Source organism: Chiloscyllium plagiosum, unplaced genomic scaffold, assembly GCF_004010195.1.
Source record: "Chiloscyllium plagiosum isolate BGI_BamShark_2017 unplaced genomic scaffold, ASM401019v2 scaf_4785, whole genome shotgun sequence".
Lineage (NCBI taxonomy): Eukaryota > Metazoa > Chordata > Chondrichthyes > Orectolobiformes > Hemiscylliidae > Chiloscyllium > Chiloscyllium plagiosum.
Genome location: NW_025214738.1, coordinates 1 through 23,334, shown reverse-complemented (window position 1 = coordinate 23,334; position 23,334 = coordinate 1). Strand labels below are relative to the sequence as shown.

Genomic DNA, 23,334 nt, shown 5'->3' with positions numbered 1-23,334 from the left:
CCAGTTGTATGAAGGTTCAGTGTAGAAATTATTGGACTTTCAAGATGTGATGTCGAAGCCACAGTACAATTAGGCCCTCCAAGATGAGAAAGACAAGGGAATTCTGTCTGGTATTAGTACTGTAAAGATTTGATTAAAATATGGCTCTGGAAAAAGCGCAGTAGGTCAAGCAGGAGAGTCGACATTTTAGGCAGGATCCTTCTTCAGAATTGGGGAGGGGAATAAATGAGGTGGGGGTATTGGGGCTGGGGGAAAGGTAGGTCAGATGGCAATAGGTGGATGCAAGTAGGAGGTGATTGAGATTTGGTCAGTGGGAATATTGGAGTGGATGGGTGGGAAGGAAGATAGATAGGTTAGGTCAGGTCAAGGGGGTGGATGGAGAGGGAGGGCTGGACCTAGTTTGGGGTGGGGAGTTTTGAAAGGTGGTGAATTCTATGTTGAGGCCATAAATTTGTAAGCTCCCAAGGTGGGAGATGAGATTTTCTTCCACAAGTTTGTGTATGGCCTTATTTTGATTTGATTAGATTAGATTCCCTACAATGTGGAAACAGGCCTTTCGGCCCAACCAGCCTACACAGACCCTACGAAGAGTAACCCACCCAGATTCTTTTCCCTCTAACTAATATACCTAACACTATGGGCAATTTAGCATAGTCAATTCACTTGACCTGCACATCTTTGTGACTGTGGGAGGAAACCGGAGTACACTGGGAAAATGTGCAAACTACACACAGACAGTCACCTGAGGCTGGAATTGAACCTGGGACCCTGTTGCTGTGAGGCAGCAGTGCTAACCACTGAGCCACCGTGCCACCCACTTTGATGATGCAGTCCTCGCTATTTCCAAGTACTGTAAAGAACTGCTTTTTAAAATAATGGGGTTGTATTTTACTGTGTGTTTTAAAATCTTTAAACTTGTGCCATCTATAAATAGTTTGGTTTCTTCTATTTTATCTTCATTTCTTTTGTATTATAACATTCTTTAATTGTGAAACTTGAATCTGTAGCATTGTATTTTTGTTTTGGTGGAAGATCTTTTTTAAAGTTTTAATAAATCTGTATGATTTATCGAGGCATATTTCAGGCTGAGATCTGATTTTGTCCAGTAATAACATCAGCTTAAATCGTAACCGGCTACATCAGAGTGTTGGTACTCTTAATTTATTTGTATGTGTGAACCTGAAGTGACTGAAATAATATGTGTAAAAAAGTTTCAACATTTCTAGAAAACTAAAAAGCTCTACTTTAGTGTTATTAATGGCTAATTGTAAAACCGTGGGTTCAGCCCACTTTAGAGATTTGAACATAGTATAGGCTGATTCTTCAGAGTTGTATTAGGGGTTTGCTGTGCTTTTAAGTGCTGCTTACTTGAGTAGAAGTATAATTATATATGTTGTCACATGTATTCGAGTGCAGTGAAAAGTTTATGAAGTCTCCATTTACCTTGCCATATTATGTACAAAGGTCCTAGATATAGGATCTTAGGAATAAATTAGAAAAATAATTACAGTATTCCAGTCCTTCAAGCAGACTGCGCTGGGCCTCACCTCCAGATCACACAGTACTCAATCGCGGCAGCCTCAGGCTGTCTGCTGTCTGCCGCTGCAGATGTTGGAGGACCTCGCTCTCTGCCACGTTGGGCTCACTCGCCCCATGAGCAACGACACCAAACTACACTAATCCCACATACCTACATTTAGTCCATTCCCTACGATCTCTGGCATTTTAAGTACTCGTACATATTGTTCTTAAATGTTGAGAGTATCTGCCTGTACCACACTCTCAGGCATTTTATACCATCCTTCAAGTGAAAAAAATTCTTTCTCCGATCTCACCGCGCCAGAGACTCTGGTTCAATTCCCGCCTCAGGTGACTCTGTGTGGAGTTTGCACATTCCAACCGTGTCTGCGTGGGTTTCCTCCGGGTGCTCCAGTTTCCTCCCACAATCCAAAAATGTGCAGGTTAGGTGAGTTGGCCATGCTAAATTGCCCGTAGTGTTAGGTGAAGGGGTAAATGTAGGGGAATGGGTCTGGGTGGGTTGCGCTTTGGTGGGTCCGTGTAGACTTGTTGGGCCGAAGGGCCTGTTTCCACACTGTAAATAATCTAATCTAATCACCTCTCAAGCACTTACTCCTCACTTTAAAGTAATGCCCTCTGGTTTTAAAGACATCTGCCACGGGGAAAAGATTCTTACAATCTACGTTTTCTATACTTTTCACAATTTTGTGTACCTCCATAAGATCTCCCCACCACCACACACGCACACACACTTGCTCTTAAATTCTACACCCTGGCTAATGAAGGAAAGCATCTATATGCCTACCCTGTCTACCTGTGCTGACACCTCCAAATATCTATGGATTTGTACACCAAGTTCCCTTTATTCCTCACTACACCAAAGGGACCTAATGCATTACCTCTCTCTTATCGGGATTAAATGCCATCATCCATGGCTCTGCTCAATTTGCCAGCTGATCAACATCAGACTGTAGCCTGAGACCATCTTCCTCAGTATCAACAACAACCAGCAATTTTAGTGTCATCTGTAAAATTGCTGATTATACTTTCTTCATCCATGTTCAAGCCATTAAATGTAAATAACAAAAGGAAAGATCCCAGCACCAGGCTGTGTGGTACACTGCTGTTCATGGGCTTACAATTACAAAAACAAATCTCCTCAATCTGCCTTCTATTTGTAAGCCAAAGTTGGATCCAGTTACCAACTTGATCCAGAATCTTATTTTATGAGCCAACCTTCAATGTGGGACCTTGTCAAAGGCCATATTGAAGTCCAGGTAAGCCACATTAACTGCACTACCTTCTTCAATATATTTTTTAAAAACTCAATTAAATTAGTCAGACAGGATCTCTCTCTAACAAATCAGCGCTGATCACTCCCTTTCCAAGTATTAATTATTTCTGCCTTCAGAATTACTTCTAATGATTTCCCAACTACTGACATCAAACTAACTGTTCTGTAATTACCTGGCCTATCCCTGCTGCTCCTCTTGAGTAAAGGAACCACATTATCTCTCATCCAGTCATCTGGCACTTCACCTGTGACCAGCAAGATATTAAGTATCTCTGCTAGGGCCCTAGCAATCTCCTCCCTTGACTCCAATAGCAGTCTGGGAAACATCTCATTGGGACCTAGGGATTTGTGCGCCTGTATACTTTTTAAAACACCTAATATCTCCCCTTACCATCCCAACTGAAATTGATGTACACAAACCTTGTGCCATTCTCTGTGCTTTCATGTTAAATTTGTACTTTCTATTTATATTGCCTGCCATTTTTTTGTTTGAAAATGTATCATTTCACGCTTCCCTGCATTAAAGTAAATCAATTATCTTGCCACTCTACTCACCAGTTTTATCTGCCCTCTTGAAGTATGTGCTAAGCTCATACTTGTTTCCTACATTTTCACATTTTGTAGCTTGGTGCAAATTTCAGACTGATACTCCTATTCCCATGTCCAGGTCATCAATATATTTCCAAAAGAGCAATGGCCCTACTGTGAATTTTGTTGGTATTGTTTCAATCTATATAACCTGTCCACTGTAAAATATCAATCATCACCATTTTCTGATTTCTGTCTTAGCTATCCATATCCCTTAACTCCCACTGACTTTAGTTTCTATTATATAGTATACTATGAAGCAGCTTTTTGCAAGTCCATGTAAACATGAACTGCATTACCTTATTCAACCATCTCTGCTATATCATTCAAAGCAAATTGGTCAGACAGTTTTTCTTTAACAGATCTCTGGTTGACATTTATTAACCTATATTCTTCAAAGTGAAAATTATTTTTTTCCTGGATTATGTTCACTAATTTTGTTTTCTTGCCCTATTAACATCTGATTCACTCTTTTATTTTTGAACAAGGATATCTTTGCAATCTCCTAGTTTTCTAGTGCCACTCCCATGTCTGCATTGAAACAGTGCGATGAAAGCAGCCTCTTTCCAACCTTGCTTACTTCAGCCACATCGGGCTTGGGAGACTCCTACTTTTGGGTGCTGTGAATAGTTAACTTTCTGCTGCTTTCACTGCTTTTATTTCATCCATTTTTAAGATCCATTTCTCAATTACTACTTGGATGAAGGGATTAAGGTATGTTTGTTACATTTACTAATGGCACAAAGAGGCAGGGAAGTACGTTCTTGAGAGGGCAGAAGAAGGCTATAAGGGATATAGGTGGATTAAATGTGGGCAAATATGTTACAGGTTATAATGTTGGAAAATGTAAAACAGTTTTTTTTATTCTTCCTCCCAAAGTGGTGAGAGATTTGTTATGGACCAGACCAGACGCTCTCAAAACATTTTAAGAAGATAGTCTCAACCCTTTTGCTTATTTTAACGGCAAATGTAAAATGCTGTGTTCCAGATGCAATTTGTCCAATCAAACTACTCAATGTTAAACAAAACACAATTATTCAAACACTAGTTAAAATACAACTAAAGAAAGAATAACAACTCTTTGGGAAAATTTAACGGAACAATTCAGTAACATTAACTGTTCTAATATAGGAACATCCCATGAACATACCCATTGGCAACAAGGCAAATTCAGAAATCAAACTTTCTCACATACACTGCTTGCAATAGGAAGAGAAACCCCAACTTCCAGCTGTTACCAAGAGAGCGGAAAAAATAACTTCTGCTTCTTCAAAACTCCAGCAGCTTCCAACTCTGATGAGACTCCCAAAAAAAACTGCTTAAAGCTAAAACAAAAAGTAGAAATCCTGTCTGAGAGAGCTGGCCACACACATTCAGGCTACTTAGAACATAGAAACATAGGTCCAGAAGTAGAGCATTCAGCTCTTTGTGCCTGCACCACCATTCAATATGGTCATGGCTCATAATTGAATTTTAGTAAGGATTAGAGTGGTGCTGGAAAAGCACAGCAGGTCAGGCAGCATCTGAGGAGCAGGAACATCGACGTTGCGGGCAAAAGCCCTTCTTTAGGAATGAACCCTTACTCCTCACCTCAAATCTTCTTGCTATGAAGGCCAGCAAGAATTTTAGTATGCTACTCTTGCTTTCTCTCCATTCCCATTGATCCCTTTAGCCGCAACGGCCATGACCAGCTCACTCATGAACATCTCCAACGAGCTGGGCCCAACAGCTTTGTATGGTAGAGAATTCCAGGGGTAGGGGTTCACAACTGAGTAAAGAAGTTCTTCCTCTTTTCTCTGTCCTGAATGGCTTACCCCATATTCTGAAATGGTGACCCCCTAGTTCTGGACTTTGCCAACATTGAGAACATTCATCCCCGTCTAGCCTGTTTCCATGAGATTCCACCCCCATTCTTCTAAATTCCAGTGAGTACAAGCTCAGTTGAACCAGTCTTCCTTCATATGTCAGTCCTGCTATCTTGGGAATCAGTCTGGTGAACCTTCATTGGACTCCCTGAATAGCAAGAATATTCTTCCTCAGACTAAGAGACCAAAATGGCACACAATACTCAAGGTGTGGCCTCACAGGGCCTTGTATATCTACAGCAAGACATCCCTACTCCTCTCCTCAAATCGTCTTGCTATGAAGGCCAGCATGCCATTAGCTTTCCTCACTGCCTGCTGCATCTGCATGCCAATTTTCAATGACTGTGCCATTGTGACACCCAGGCCTCATTGCACTTCACCATTTCCTAAACTGCCACCATTCAAATAATAATCTGCCTTCCTGTTTTTGCCATGAAAGTGGATAACATCACATTTATCCACATTATATTGCATTTGCCCAACTCAGCCAGTCTGACCAAATCATCCTGCAGCCTCCTAGTATCCTCCTCACAGTACACACTGCCACCCAGCTTTGTGTCATCTGCAAATTTGGAGATATTGCATTCAGTTCCTTCATCCAAATCGTTAATGTTTTTGTGAACAGCTAGGATCCCAGCAGGGAACCCTGCGGTACCTGAATTGTCACTGCCTGCCACTCTGAAAAGGACTCATTTATTCCAACTCTGTTTCCTGTCTGCCAACCAGTTCTGTCCACGTCAATACATTATCTCTAATACCATGAGCTTTTCCTTTTCCCTCTTCAGTACGGGCTTAGACTACACCCGAATTGTTTCCTCTTTGAAGGCCTTCAATTATACTTGCAAGGGCAAAAAAAGTCTTAAACTGAATTAAATGGACCTCTGAATAGTACACTGGAAAATTGCACATTGGATATGAGGTATTTCCATAAACAATCCAAAATATAATAGGAAGCTGGAGTTAAAACACCAGAGGCTTTGATTATCACAGTTCTATTTCTTCAAGTACACTGTTCTCAACTTTGAAAAATCTGAGAAGTTGCTTTCCCAGGACTAGTGCAAATTGAAATTCCTTTTAAAAGACAGCTGGTAGTTTTTAAGGTCTTTACAAAGCAAAATTACGTAAGGAGGGAAAGCAAACAGATCTATTCGCTATTGTAAAAACATTGATGTCAATTTAGATGTTTTTGCATGTAAATTGAAAGTTACAATTTGTAGACATTTATTCATTACTTCATTCTCACCCTAATCACTTTCATTATTTATCAGTTGTAAAGAAATAAAAACATTTAAATTTTTATAACAACTTCCACGGCTTCAAGATGTCCCAAAATGCATTGCAGTTATCGAAGTCCTTTTGTTCATTATTGTAATGTTGAGAAAACCATAAATTTAATAGCAGTCATTTTTTTTGGAAGCATGCCTTAGTTCCATGCAAGTATTAGTTTTGATGAAGACATGAGGTTAGAATGCAGCTGACTGAAATTGTGTTCACCCTTTTCTGCAGCTAGTCTGATGGTGACTGTCTTGGTAAATAGACACTGAGTTGCATTTGTCTGGCCTCCAGTCTAAAATAAGTTGGCTTATTTTAGCTTCAGACAAAGATGAACAGACAACTGGCCTCAACTTTTGGAACAAAATTGTGAAGAAAAGGTAATCAGCCAGTGTTTCACTGTCATCAATAATTACGTTAAATTCAGGAGAAACTTTCTTACTGAGTGAGTAATTAGAATGTGGATGTTGCTACCCCAAATTGTTAAAATAATAATAACAGATGCAGCTAAAAGGAAGCTCGAGAATCAAGGACAGAAAAAGGAATAGAAGGTGATGTACGTAAAAGTGGGAGATGGTCCTGTTGTGCAAAAACACTGACATAAACCAATTATGCTGAATGACCTGTTTCTATCGCCTGCATTCTATGTAATATGTTTGAAACTGTAGAGTAGGTGTTAGAATTCTGCATCTCTAAACAAAATTTTGATTATCAAGTTTTCTTTTCAAACATATCTGGTATATGCTTTCACATTTTGCAGCACAACGTTTTAAAAAAAATTACATTACCTCGGATTCAGAGAATTGTTATAGTGCAAAACAAGGGCATTTAGCCCATCATGTCTGCAGTTTGTGGCTTTGTGCCTTTTCTACTGTTCTTTCCTCCTAATCCTGTGTGTTGTTTCTATTTAAATAATCATCCCATGCCCTTGAGTATTTGATTGAATCCTGGCTCCACCATAGTGTGTTGTGTATTCTTGACATGAACCATTTGCCATGTGAAAACGTTTTCTCACTCACTGCATTTACTTCTTTTGCAAATGATCTTAAACGTGTGCCTTCTCGTTCTTGATCCATGTGCTCTGTAGATGGTGTACAGACTTTGACAAGTCAGAAGGTAAGTTGCCACAGTATTCCTAGTTTCTCTATTTGTGTCGAGTCTGGTTGAGCTTCTGGTCAATGGTAATGCTCAGGTAAATGAGAGACTATTGTTATAAATGGGGAATTTTCCACCCTTTGTCACTTACCCCAGGTCATAAACAGATATATTACCAACTATGAATTTACTGATGATAGAAAGCAATGAGAATGTAAGCTTTGAGGAGGGTACAGGAAGCTGCATAATGAGTATCGACATGTTAATGAATGGATAACGTAGTTGTAGATAGAGTATAAGGTGCGCAAGTTTGAGGTTTTCACTTTGCTCATAAAAATAGAAAAGCATAACTTATTTTAAAAGGTGTTAAACAATGCTCTAAGAGGTTTGGATGTAATATCTCTCAAGGCATATGAAACAGAACATGGTTCAGTAGAAAATGGCATATTGGCCTTTATTGTAAGGAGGATAAGAATCAAAATGTCTTGCTACAGTTGTATGGAGTTTTGGTGAGATCAATACTATGTGCAAATTTAGTCTCTTGTATTTAAGGAAGGATATACTTATATTGGAGGCAGTACGTAAAGGTTGACTTATCGATAAGTTGTCCCTTTCCTGCTTTAGTCAAAGCAAAATGCTCAGAGACACAGTATAGCTTTACCTCCTTCATCTTTATTCCGGGCCCTGGAGGGAGGGAACGATTGCCTATGTGCACAGGGACATGGGTTCATGGTCTTCTCTCGAACAGCAGTTTTTTAGTGAAATACATAGTCATTCAAAGGGAGGAGCATCCAGATAAGGCAACATATATATCAATTGGGTGACCATTACAATCAGCAAGTGTCAATAGTAAAGATTAAGCCATCTGCTGTTACACAATGAATGTTCTTAACCTTGTTAACTGGTTTCACATAATGGATACTTTTCCCCTTGTTAACTGACTTTACGTACTGAATGCCACCTCATCTTGTTAAGTGGCTGTACATAATGAATGCTTTTCCACTTGTTAACCCACTACCCTTGCCTCCAGCACCTCATTGTTAACTGCAAGTTCTTATCTGATCTGAGTCATACTCAGCTAAATCTTTTGTTTCACAAAATTCAAAACCTCACTCTTTCCTTACCAGCTCATACCTTGTAAACTTTCTCATAGGGGTGATGTCCTATATGAGAGGCTGAATAATTTGAAGCTATGTTCTATGAGTTTTAAGATTTGTAGCTCAGGTTGAGGTTCTGGATATAGGATTGCTCGCTGAGCTGGAAGGTTCATTTCCGTATGTTTCGTCACCCTACTAGGTAACGTCATCAGTGGGCCTCTGGGCCAAGCACTGCTGCTGATTCTTGCTTTCTATTTCTAAACAAAAAAAAGGCAAACCTACATCCAGTATGTTCTTTGGATTTTAGAAGAATGAGATAAAAATGAAAGGAACTGATAGATACTGAAATGTTATTTCTCCTGGCTGGAAAATCTAGAACAAGGGGCACATTTTTGGTTAAGGGGCTGCTCATTTAGGACTGAGATGATAAATTTCAAGGTGTGTGAATACTTGGAATTCACTGCCCACGAGATTTGTGAATTTGCCATCAGTGAAGATATATAAGGCTGAGCTAGACAGTTCTTGTTTCTCAGTAAATAAGAGGAAATAGCAAGCAGGCAGCAAAGTGCACTTGGAGCTCAAGGTCAACCATGATCTTTTCAAATGGCAGAGTAGGCTTATTGAGCTTTATGGCATTGTCCTGCTCTTATTTCTTAGGATTTTATGTAGTTATTAATCTTTGACACTGCACCCATGTTAATGACATCCAAAATCAGAGCAACGTGGATCCAGTTCTACCTTTTTTCCTCTGCCTTTAAACTGTCAGACTACTTGTCTGACTGCAATTTCTAGATGAGAAACATCCTGGAACTAAATTTCAGGATGAAGGAAACTACCATCTTTGGTCACCATCCTTTTTTCTGTCCCCCCTCTGAGGCAACAGTTTAAGACTGTGCTAAGTTATTTATTTTACCCCAACATGAGCTTCTAGTCCTTTATCATGCACCTTTTATGACCATAACTACTTGTTGCTTATAGGTGCTATCTCTCTCCTGGTTTTCAACGATATTGTCATTTCTGTAAGCCTACAGCAATTTGAATATCACACATATAGGAACAATGTTGTGAGACTTGAAAGAGGCTAGAAAAGATTTACAAGGATGTTGTCAGGGTTGGAGGATTTGAGATCTAGGGAGAGGCTGAATTTGCTGGGGCTGTTTTCCCTGGACATCAGAGGGTGAGGGGTGACCTTACAGAAGTTCATAAAATCAAGAGGGGCATGGATAGACTAAAGAGTCAAGGCCTTTAACCCAGGGCAGAGGAATCCAAAACTAGTTGGTAGAGGTTTAAGGTTACAGAGGAAAGATTTAAAAAGGACCGAAGGGGCAACTTTTCACACAAGAGGGTGGTGCATGTATGGAATGAACTGCCAGAGAAAGTGGTGGAAGCTGGTACAATTGCAACATTTAAAAAGCATCTGGATGGTTTTATGAATAGGAAGTGTTTAAAAGAATATGGGCCAAGTGCTGGCAAAAGGGACTAGATTAATTTAGGATATCTGGTCAGCATAGATGAGTTGGACTGAAGGGTCTGTTTCGGTGCTGTACATCTCTGACTCTAATCAGCTATTTCCAACTCCATACCATCACTTAACTCTGCCTTTACCTCAGTCTATCTGCTGAAACTGTTCAATGTGTCTGGTATTTCGAGACTTGTGTTCCAAAGCACTGTTGTACAGCATCCACAGTTTATCTCTCTATGGCAAATGTCTGTCCATATCTTAACTTGTAGCAAGCCCATCTTGCTTATTTGTCATGACCTCATTGACTTACTTAGGCTACCAGTTGAGCCTCGAATTCTCATTTTTGTTTTCAACTCCATAGATTTCCCTATCTCTGGAAGAATGTGGGCCAAATGCTGGCAAATGGGACTAGATTAATTCGGATATCTGGTCAGCATGGAAACGTTGGCCCAAGAGGTCTGTTTCCATGCTGTATAGCTCTATGATTCTGAAATTTACTCCATTCTTGCAAAGATCCACATTGAAAAGAACACACCTTTGCATTATGCCAGTTATGGTCTCCTGAAAATTCCTAACTTTAATCACTCAGTTCAGGTGCCTTGTCTTCAGTTGGCAAGGTCCTAAGTTCTTTAATTTGTTTCCTAAATCTCTGCCTCTATCTCCCTTGCCTTCTGTAAGTTGCTTCTTAAAACCTATCTGTTAAATCATAATGACAAAAACATGCTTATATGTTTTTGCATGTTTGTATCAAATGTTTTGAATTTGTAAATAAATCCCAATGGGGGTTTTATTCTTTTAAAGGCACTGTGTACATGCAAATTGATACACAAGTTAAATGACCATTTTCTCTTTATTTGTTATGGGATGAGGGCATCGCTGGCTAGGCAGCATTTATTGCCCAGAGGGCAATTAAAAGTCAACCACTTTGCTGTGGGTCTGGAGTCATCTGTAGGCTAGACCAAGTAAGGATGGCAGATTCCTTCTCTAAAGAACACTAGTAAACTAGAAGTTTTTCTTACAATTAACAATGGATTTGTGGTCCTTACCAGACTCTTAATTCCAGATTTTCTTTTTATTGAATTCAAAATCTACCATCTGATCTGGCGGGATTTGAACCCATGTCCCTAGAACATTATCTGGTCTTGGGATTAACATCCATTGATGATATCACTAGGTCATTGCCTCCTATGTGTATAACTAATACCACTACCTAAGATAGCGATCAAATAGTGTTTTGTTATCAAAGTTCATGGGGCCTTTGCTCAGAAGACTGACTGAAATCTTATAGTTATCATTCTGTATCCAAAGTAGCCATAGAAATTTAAAGATTTCTAAATTACAAATCTGTAGCTATGTCCATAAGATCGGAATACTGGTTGGAAAATTTGAGAAGACTGCCGATTGAGAAGAAAAACAAAGAATATACAGCAAATGGTCTTTGGTCCACACAAGCCCACTTTGTTTAACCCTGATAGCTTAACAGTACTGCAGTGCTCTGGTTGGGAGCCAGGAGTCCAGTCCAGGTGCATTACTTGATCCTGTGATTTCTGTCTGCCTGTGTTCAGTTGGTCTATTAGGTGAAAGTATCCTAAGTGCATCACCTTTTTTTAAAATACAACATTTAACAAAATGTCTTCCATCTTCTTTTGTTTCTTGTTTTTTATGAATATTCTAACATGGCATATATAGAATAGTCAATCCTCTATGCTGATCTATGATTTAATACTGTGCATAAGAGAATCAGGCTGTTGCATAAAACATTGTTTTATAAAATGTCTGTAATGACATTTTGGATCTTGTGGTAATGTGACTTCATCTGTGGCATAAATAGTATATATTCTGACTAATTTGCAAAGTTCCACAATGACTGGAATTGAAATAGTCTGGTGAAGGTCATGCAAATATAAATGGTATGCATACTTTGACATACACCATGCTAATATTTTTAATCAACCTATTCAGACATCCAGTGACAGCTCTGGAATAAGTAGGCCTTGAACCTGGGCCTATGGTTAAATAATGTTAGTTAGCTCCCAAGTTTTAAAATTGTATTTGTACACAAAGTTCTGATGCTTTTTTTTTCACATGATGAATTGGAGTGAATTTGGTTGGGTTATGTTGCTGGATTTAGCAAGGCAGTTCCCACATATCTACTCCATACAGGCTGGAGGGTTATTGTCTTCATGCAGCATCTGTTTTGATGACTGCATTTAGTTTTATGCTTTTGAAAATAAGGCAGATGACTAGAAAGCAGCATGGTGATGTCACAACGTTTTCATGGTTAAGGGCCCAGCTTCTTCTGGTATTATGCTTGTAGGTATGTCTATAAATATTCTTTCATGTTAGTAGCATGGAGTTCAGGGATTACCTCAGTATGGGAATGGAAGGAGAGGAGTTGGTTAGCAATTCACCGGGAGCAAGTCAACTACACTTTATCACTGCTTGCTGAGCTCACAGAGATGGGTCTCCTATTTGTACTCTAAAATTACTTGAATGTCATGGAAGAAAATAACAAGGATTAATTATCTGGATAGATTTCCCAAACACCATCCTCTTCCATTCAATGTGCTAAAATAAGGGATCCAACTGTATTTAACAGAAGTGTCTATCAGGGAGCAGTTTTAAAACATGATAGTTTGGAAATGAGATTGTAGTAACGTGTGATCCGATTACATGTGGCATGCATTTGTCAGTTATGTTGTGTGGGATGTTAGGATTTTGCTGAGGGTGGGGGGAGGGAAGACGAGATAATTATGGCCATATGATGGTGTCATAACCTTTTCATATTTAAGGGCACATTTTGAAGATTTTACAAATCTCACTATCTCCAAATGCTTGAGCTTGCTGGCTTATTTGCACAAAGATAACTGTATGACATTAATACAACATTATATTTCCAATAAGATCCACTGCATTTATTTTATGTTGTGAGTAGCTGGGCCAAATATGTGAGGAAAGACCTTGTCTGTATGATAAGTTAACTCCTCTTGACTACTGTCTGTCAAAATTCATTTAATCCATTTAATTTGTTACTTTCAACACTCATTTTATAAATGATTAGTGAGATGATACACTGCAATTATTTCATTGCAGTGTGTAAGACATGCTGTATTGAACTGTTCTAAAATTCCCTGCTCCATTTAATACCAGTACCTTAATACACCAATTTGAAAGAGAAACCGGTTTTAAGTTAATTGATAAACAACAACACGGCACAGTGCCTCAGTGGTTAGCACTGCTGCCTCACAGCGCCAGGGACTCTGGTTCGATTCCAGCCTCAGGCGACTGTGTGGAGTTTGCGCATTCTCCCCATGTCTGCATGGGTTTTCTCTGGTTTCCTCCCACAATCCAAAGATGTGCAGGTTAGGTTAATGGCCATGCTAAATTACCAATAGTGTTCATGGATGGGTAGGTTAGGTGTATTAGTCAGGGGTAAATGTAGAGTAATAGGGTAGAGAAATGGGTTTGGGTGGGATACTCTTTGGAGGGTTGGTATAGACTTGTTGGCCCGAAGGGCCTGTTTTCATACTGTGTAGTGATTCTATGATTCATTGCCTTTTAGCTTAGTGGGGAAAATGTGCAGTAGTTTTCCATTTCCTACAACAAGTGATATCTGGTAGTACAATTAGATGGTTCTTGAATGGACAGTGGTTGAGCATAATGCCTCAGTAAGAAAAACAATGCTTCAGTTTAATTTAATACATTAATTTGGCTATGTGTGAGAAGCTTTTGCCCGAAACGTCGATTTTGCTGCTCGTTGGATGCTGCCTGAATTGCTGTGCTCTTCCAGCACCACTGATCCAGAATTTGGTTTCCAGCATCTGCAGTCATTGTTTTAACCTATGTGTGAGAAGTGCCTGCACATAATAGCACTCCAAGAAATCAGTGCCTTCAGAAAGTCAGAAATATAATAAAAACAAAATATTACTAAATAGGACAATTAAATAGTACAGTGAGTGATTTACATTTTTCTTTGAATTTGATAACCTATTTCAAAGGGTCTGATGCTGTGGAACTGAAGTTTTTGTTTTGGTTTTAGTGTGCTGGACATTTTTGAAGTGATGACACAGGATGGTGTGCAGAGCAGCAGGAATCTTGACCAGAATGCGTATCTTGTCATGACCAATTCCGTGTTAAAGCAGCCAAATTACTCTTTTTTTTTTTTTTTGTTTTGTCTCCTTTATATCCTTTCGGTGTGTGTTGACCAACTTTGAGGCCTGCTGAAACTTCTGAGTTTGAAAAGTGTTTTTTCAAAACAGTTAATTAAGTAGAAACTATTTACTGTAGTGAGTATAATTATTAGAGTCATAGAGATGTACAGCATGGAAACAGACCCTTCGGTCCAACCCTTCCATGCCGAACAGATATCCCAACCCAATCTAGTCCCACCTGCCAGCACCTGGCCCATATCCCTCCAAGCCCTTCCTATTCATATACTCATCCATTATTTAACAATTCAACTTAAAATCTGTTTCTCTTTCAAATTGATATATTACGGTACTGATATCATACAGAGCGGGGAAATTTAGAACAGGTCAGAACATGTATTACATACTGCAATGAAACAATTGCACTGTACCATCTCACTAATCATATATACAATTAATGTTGAAAGTAACGAATAGATTTTAAAATGTCTTGTTAAACCATTTGATAAACAATGTGAAAGCAACCACATCTGTCTTGGCCCTAGAATCATTTTGAGTCATGTTAGACAGCCATCAGATACAGAAATTCAGGCTTAATTTAACTCCTGTGGCCTTGCATCCTGGAATGTGAAGACAAAAGTATTTTCTCTGAAACATCAACCTCTTCAGATATGTTATCACTCGCCTCTGCAACAGGTAGGAATTTAATCTGGCCTCCTGGCTCTGAGTAGGGTCTCTACTTCTGTGCCACAAGATCCCTTAAAGTTTGACATCGGACAATTATGAATTGACTTATTTATCCCTCTGTGGATATTTCCTAATTGGCATGTTCAGAGAAATTATGCACCCATGGAGCAGATAGGACTTGAAACATAGAATCTGTAATGCTGTTCAGCTGACTGGTCTACTTTGGCTCATCACCACATCGCCCAGACTACTAAAACCATTGAACAAGTTGGCTTTTGTCCCTTTTTTTTGAATAAGTTTGTATTCTAACAAATGTAACTATGAACTTACTTCATGCTTGACGTTAACCCTAGGTTTTCAATGTCCTGGCTGTCAGCTTCCTCCATATTCTGCGTATAGGCTCTTTGTTTTGCTTTGTATGCACCCACAGGTGCCAGCTGCTACTGCTCCTGATCATGCACTCTCAATTCTTCATACCAGAGCATTGAAACTTAAACGGTCGCCCATATAATTCGAGGCTTGCCATCCAGTTCAATCTGGTTATCACTTGACACGAGTACATTTACGTAATCAGAGTTAGCTGGATAATATTCAGGATAAGAGAAACTTATCTGTATGAATCCATTGAAGTATACCACCAGCTGTCTGACTGAAATTAAAAATGCAAAGTTTGGCAGCATCTGGCAAGGTAAGCTTAAACATTTCCTGTCTTCTGACTCTGCACTATAACCCCAACTGCGCTCTCAGGTGGACAAATAGCCAGAAGACTGGAAACATTGAACATAATCTTCCTCTTTCCATGATTAGTCCTGCTGTTTTGTATTTCGAGTAGATTTTCTTTATTTTTATCTCTGATTTCCACATTTCGATTCTTTTTCTGCTTAATTTAAATAATTTCATTGTCATAAATTAATATCAAACCTGTGGCTGATTATGTCTGCATGAGTGAATATATTTTACGCTGTGCTTCTTCTGTGTGGCTTGCTTTTTTAAAATATATTTTAAAAATAGCACCCAGTATCAGAAGGTTTGATACAGGCAATATTGCGTTATTGGACCTGCCAGTTTTCAGGTTGGAACTAGGTTCTACAATAGCCTCTATTACCATAGTGACTATATCTTCAAAAGCAATTTCTTCATTGTATAAATATTTTTTCAGAAATATTCAGTTTCACCTTTTACTGCAAGAATGTTTTCTGGTGCTGAGTACAGAACAGCATTAGTTTGAGTCTGAAATGCTCATTTGTTGAAAGAACTATAAGTTCAGAGGTAAAAGCATAAATTAAGAGGTAGATTTGGAAACATGTATGCCAGTTTGGAAATGGTTGGTATAGTGTTATGGCACTGACCTGACTGTTGGCAATCAATATTGTCTGAATGGGAAGATCTTCAACCTTGGTTGCTTCTGGGCAAAAACAAAGTTCACCACTATGGACATCCATGACCTTCAGTTTAAGATGACTGTTTACAGATGTTAACACAGAGCATGCAAAGGATGCTAAAACTTTCCAACACCATCTGCACTGCAGCGAAACCTGGATATCACAGGATCCTTTAATTTCTACCAGTGATGCCATTATTGAATCCTGGGGATCAAATGGAAGGACTACTGGATCAATGAGCATCCGTCCATGAAGCTGCATCTCCACAAGTCCCTGAAAAACCAATTCTGTTCCACGTATCTGAAAACCTCAGCCTTGGCAGATTCTTTACTCCAAGTTATCCTGTAGCCAAAAGAAAAGTAATAGGGACGCACTTGAGTTCACTGTAAGGCATAGCATTAACACTACAGACTGGGTGCAGAAAGCCTGCTGATTGTTTGGTATGGCACGGCCTTGTTCATCAAGTCACTGTCCACTTTGAGGCTCAGTGATTCAACCTTGAGGTGAACAGGAGTAGCAGAGGGAAGGAAAAGAAACTGATCCAGGCTGCAAAATCCACTTGTCCACAACTTTTCCCACAAAGTGAATCTGAAATTGGGCTTCAGTCATCTGAGAACTTGTCTAGCGTTTACTAGAGTAATCTCTATGCCAAGGAACTGATGACAACAATCTAGTGCGAATGAATTAGTTTTTTTTACAATAAATTTGCCCAAATTTAGTTAACGTTGAATGGCATTTCAGGGCTCTAAAGTGCTTTATGGTTGTTTTTAACAAGGTGGCTGTTTTGCATGAGTAAGTAGGTATGATGAGCAGTCTGTTTACCTGTAGGTGGCATTGTATTCTCAGCTGATGCCCACAATTGAAATGTCTTAACAATAAACATTGCAAATTAAGGTGGAGTCTGGGCTGACTTTTCATCTGCTTGTACTAGGGCTGACCCTAGTGCCACCCCACTGGACTTCGTTAGTTTGACACAGAATAGAATATAGCAACTCAACTGTGTGACTCATTTGCAAAGCTGCCTCTGTCTTCACCTTTGCATAAGTTGCACCTAGATATTTTTGACTGAGCTGAGTTTAATTCCCCAAGGTCTCCCGACTGGGACCAACAAAAAAGATTTGGGCGTTGACACATGGTTAGAAATTGAATGTTGTGTATGTTATAAAAGCACTGTTTTCAGGTCTGATTTTTGAATGTAGGTTTATTATAATCCATGGAACAAACCCATTAGGATCATTGGAGGGTTATACATTCTGTCCAGCCTGCACTGAACTCTTCTAGAAAGCAAACTTCCAGTTTGTGTGGCTGCTTTTTAGCACTGACCATAATGTTTTTGAATTAGAAACAACTACTTTTTGATTGCCTTTTGATTTGAATCTCAATTTTTTTTACAGGTCAGTGGAATTGTGAGTAATGTTCATCTTGAACGCTCTCAGAATTATGAAGTGTAAGTTGAATGTGAATCATCACTGGGAAGCGAGCACCTTCCTCATGCAGAGAAAGGTTTTTTTTAAGGGGATGGGCTAATGAGATAATAGCAGCTGCGTAACCCTGGGATCTCTGATACTAAAAGCATATTGACTTCAGAAACCAAGTGGTCCCTTGTTAGCAGTGTGTGTTGCAAACATGAGTGGTGCAGAGAGTGGTATGGTGCAAAGTTGAATTCTAGAAAGACATGAACAAGTATATTTCATACCTGTTGAGCAACCAAAATTATGGTAACTGTTTTGTCTGTCTACAGATCTAAATTTAGACTTTGGAAAGGAATAGCGTGTGGCATTGTACTGTGGGTAAATCATTCTCTAGGTAGATAATGCTTAAAATACCGTGGAATGCAAATATTCATATATCAGAACGCGTTGTAATTTTTTATTACAGGTTTGTGCTTTTCTAGTGCAAATACTTGCATATTACAGAAAGTACTGTATTTGTTTCTATCCTGATGTAGCCATGCAAGGAATTTTACTGTTTAGTTTGGAAGTTAGTGCATTTAAAATAAAATGCTTCATTCATTATGCTAAAAATACATTCAACTGTTGATGCATTCAAATAAGTCTGGTAGTTATCTTTATTCAGGAGTAGTTTGTTGTTTACAGGCTTGTGTATTGCTCAGTGTGGGTATAACTGCATCTGTTTATTGCTTAATTACATCTTTATTTAAAGTACTTGGTTCATTTTATTCTTTTATGTTCAATGTTACTAACAGTTTGTCAGTAGGTTATTTAAAAAACCATAGCAAAATATTAACTGATATGTCCAACTTTGGGATATTTATTGTCGATACACTGAGCAATATACAAATCTAAATGTTAAATGGGAACAGGATTCAACTTTGCTGTGATGCTGGCTGCCCACTTGTCGTTGCTGAGATAGATACGAGAAAGCTGACATTACCGGCAGAGCCACACCTCAATGCTTATAAATAACTTAAAAACAATTAAGGAATCAATTTAATTTTTTTTCCAAACTCTAAATATAGAATTGTATTACTGTGTCACTATATTAATGCTCTTGAGATCTTAAAACTCTGCAGATCCGTGATTGGAAATTTGACCATCTCGTAAGTTTATAGTTTATATGGTGAATTTTCTGGCCTCCAGAAGTTCTGCATTGCTTTTCCTCTGAATTAAATTAATCTTTCAGTTGGATTAAAGAACCTGAAGATGTGTGTGTGTGTATTGTTGAGTCAGTACTACAGCTTAAAATTTCCCTAAAATATGGTTTGAGGGCTACAGAGCCACACAAAGCTAAATTATGTCACATTGTGAATGTGATGTAATTGTGTTATGCCATTACTGTGCAAACTTTTCCTGGAATCTTTGTATAATATCTTTTTGTCTAACCATGAAAAATTGATTATCGTACCCTTTCTCTCCCATGCAACTCAACAGCAATTGTGAATTTCCTTGATTTAGGATAGTTTATTCATCACAGCCACTTGGATTGAAGAATAATGGTGCAGGTGGACCCTTGGTCACCTAGTGTTAATGGCCCTCCTTTCTCTAGGCTAACCTGTTTGTAATGGTGTTCTTTCTTTGAAGTTACTTTGAGGATTTAGGAAAAATTGTCAGTCTTTTAGGAAAACTAAGACTTCAAAAGAGTTGCATTAAAGCAGTATAGTGATATTGTCCAACAATATTTATGCCATTGTGGTTCTTTGTGATATGCCTCTTTGTGTGATGTACTCCTAGAAACCAATACTTCTGACTTTACAAATTCAATTTGTTATATTTTAAAAGACAATTTCTCAAAGATATAAACAAGATAAATACATAGCTACAATTGTTTCAGAGTTAATAACTCAACTTCAGAAATGTGGTGACTATCTTGATGACGTTTGTGAGAGCAAACTATAAGAAGTGGTTTAGTCAGTTTCTCAGAAATTTAAACATCCAGCCCTCAACATACAGGAAGAATGCAATAAAATCATAGCTTGCCTTGGCTTCTGATTTAATGGTACGGAAGCAGAAACTGCCTGACATCTTTTTCAATCTGTGACTCTGCAAGGAGTTTCTGTTTGTTTTAACTGATTTGTCTGCATGTAAATCACAAAGATTGACAGGTGTAGAAATATTAGGAGCCTTTGTTTTGAAAAGGATCTGTTATTATTAAAATGCTTAGTAAGTCACTCAAGATTGGGATTTGGCAGTGCTTTATGGCCTGTTTACAGGCCAGTAAATAAAAGAAGACCTTCTTTATGAAAATCTGGTTCTAAAAAACAAAGGAAAATTATTTATTTTCAGGAACCTGAATATATCTCCATCCTACTATAGGATCTTTTAACTTTAAAACATGTTGGAAATCTGAAACAAGTATTATAAGTACTTGGATCATGTAGGATCTGTGAGGAGAGGAACAGAGTTCATATTCCAAGATTGATGACCTTGCGTTTATCTCTAAGTCTATTTTTACTATAATTATCAAGTCACTGATAATTGCAGTCTGCGCTTTGTGTTGTTGAGTTTCATTTATATTAAGAGTTCAGATGGAGTCAATAGCAGATTAATTGGTACTATTACCTGGTGTAAAGAAATTTTGTTGGAGAACTAAAAGCTGGAAAGTCCCTATAATGAATTACGTAGGCAGTCTTCAAAAATGGATATATTTTAAGTTTCAGATTTAGTTTGTATTAGCGTGAAGATAGCTTGAAATAAAACTTGTTTTCAGGTCAAGATTCATTACTACATTGCTGTTTGTAACAGCAGCAGCAATATCGACATGCTCACATCTCATAGATATTGGGATCAGAATGTTCGATTGGCTTTAAAAAAAGTGATTTTTTAATAGCCTGTCTTACTATAGAGGTGAAGTATATAAACTAAGTTACTTCGAAGGAAAATAGGAACGTAGGAACAGGAGTAGAGAACTCTGCATCGAGAATGCTCTGTCATTCTAGATCATTGCTGATCATCTGCCTCAACACCATTTACTATGTTATCACAAAGCCCCTGATGACGGTAATAACTAGAAATCTATCAATCTTTGTTTTTCTGTGCTGACAGCAGGTGAGCAAAATGCTCCTAAGCTTTTATCAATGGTACTTTGGAAGTAGCTGTTGATATATGTGTGCCTCCTGTTAGATTAAAATTTTGGTTTTGTTTTGCTTCTTGGAGAATTATCTTGCTACTGGGAACAGTTAGCTCAGTTGGTTGGATGGCTGATTTAGCACAGCAGGTCAGGCAGCATCTGAGGATCGGGAAAATCGATTTGTCGGGCAAAAGCCCTTCATTCCTGATGCTGTCTGACCTGCTGTGCTTTTCCAGCACCACTCTAATCTTGACTCTAATCGCCAGCATCTGCAGTACCCACTTCTGCCTAGATGGCTCATTTGCAGTGCAGAGTGATGCTAATTTCTGTACGAGTTGAAGATACCATGAAGGACATTCGTTCATAACTACTCTCCTGTGATGCCCTCAGGTTAAACTATTACCAATCATGTCTCTAATGAGCAAGTCACCATATGGTACGATAGGACTATGGTGACTTTGGTAGCAAGACAAAGATAATGTTTATCACTGAAGCAATCATTCCCAGACCTTGAATGGGAGTAGGATTGCTTGAGGAAACGAAAGGTTTAAGGGGTGAAAGCACAATATTTTACATTTTACTACACTGCAGCAGAATTGCAGTTAGCTGGTGAATGCTGTTAACAAACAAGGAAACCTTTTGAAGCTGCTGCTTATGATTTTCACCCACTACATTTTCACTGCGTATTTTGTTCATACCTAGTTCAGTTAACAGCAACAAGCTCATTTTAGGTGATTGGATTCCTAAATGAAAACACAAATATCTTGGTTCTGACTTCACACCAAATGGAACTATTTTCCATTCTCTTCATGCTGTTCTCATTCATTCATTCATTTATTCTAAATTGTAAGCAGTATTTTTGCTTTGGTAATGGAGCACTTGGAGAAAAGGAAGGAGAAGGAAATAGTAAGTACCTCACCATGATAAAATGTACTTTTGTCAAGTGATCTTTGCATTCATTTTAGTTGCAATATTTATTCTGGTGCTATTTTGATAGAATTAAATTGTATTTGTAGGAGACTAATTCAGTTTTGTAGATATTTCAACCCTTAATATTTACAGTACTTTAATGTTGTCTTTCTTTAGAGCATGGTTATGATCCTTATAATCCTGAGCTTCCTAAGGGTTCATCCAGAAATGGAGATGGAATATCAAGTGAATTTACAGAATCCAGCTCCAGTACGCTGGAATTGGAACTGGTCAACAAAGCCATTGAGGTTGTCAAGAATGAAGTTGAACAAGAGCAGAAAAGGCTTTTGCGATATGAGGATCTTCTGGATACAGAAGAGGAATATGTCCCTTCAGTGCCATCCACACAGAAGGCACTTGGCAAGAACAAGAGTTGTACAGAGCATTTACCGATTGAGGATGAATTGAAAAACTCTTTAGAATATAATCCAGATAGTTATGGTCTAAATAGCAATGTAGAGTACACCCCAACGCCACTTTCAGCTACTGCTTGTTTCAGTAAGTATACTTTGGACACCGATGATGAAGCTGATGCAAAGGGTAATTCATTAAAATATGTTCCAACACTCATGAATAAGCCAGTCAAATATTCTACCTCTGTACCCAGTAACAAATATGTGATTGACAACACCAAGCCATGCACTGATTTAGAGTATGATCCTTTGTTGAATTATTCAGCAAGGCTAATGTCTAAAAAAAGGACAATAAAACCTGGAACCAAGAGGCCCAGAGAGAACAGCTCAGAAACGCCCTATACACCTGCAGGAAAGAAGCGTTGCCACCGCTTGAACTCTAAGATCTGTGAGGAGATGGAGTTTCCAGACTCTCAAGGCAAAATTAATGATAACTGTCCGCAAAGTCAAGGGGACATTTCAAAGTTTCGAAATGCTGTGCTTTGTGACAATAAGTCTAATGAAGGATTTCCTTCAAAGGCTAAAGATTTGAATAGACGGTCAATGAAAGAAATTGCAGTTCAGTATGATGTAGATGATTGCCGTTTTGAACGTAAACGACAAGAGAATAGAGAAAAACAAAAGTTGAAGTCCAGCAGACATTCATCTAAGATTTCACGATCTAATAAAGACAAACTTAAAGGAAAAGAGCCAAAGGATAAAAAGAATAAAGGTGGTGACCTGAATAGCTCAAAGTTTAAGGCACACAATGACAAAGTGGGCAGCACAAAAATTAAACCTTCCCATCACACAGAGAAGGCTAACAAAAAGGAGAAAATAAATTGTGAAAAAGTAATTAAGCGAGAAAAACAAAGGGAGACATTGAGACACAAAGAAAGGAATGGGGATGACCCCGTTGATGAAATCAAACAGAAAGGAGATGATAAAAGCAAGACCAAAGAGGAAAAGCAAAAAATTAAAAATGGGAATTCTGATAGAAAATTGGATAAATCAAAAATGAGCAAATCAGATGAGGTA

General features: G+C 38.5%; 1 protein-coding gene across 1 annotated transcript in view; it reads left to right on the top strand.

The window, feature by feature from the left end:
- The window catches only part of LOC122548007 (RNA exonuclease 1 homolog), a gene marked incomplete at its 3' end in the record, with an annotated part of 29,615 nt that extends 6,284 nt beyond the window's left edge, over positions 1–23,331 (top strand). Inside the window, exon 3 of the mRNA XM_043686560.1 lies at positions 22,022–23,331. Coding sequence (XP_043542495.1) covers positions 22,022–23,331 — 1,310 coding nt within the window. The remainder of the gene's footprint in view (positions 1–22,021) is intronic.
- Between the last annotated feature and the right edge of the window lie 3 nt (positions 23,332–23,334).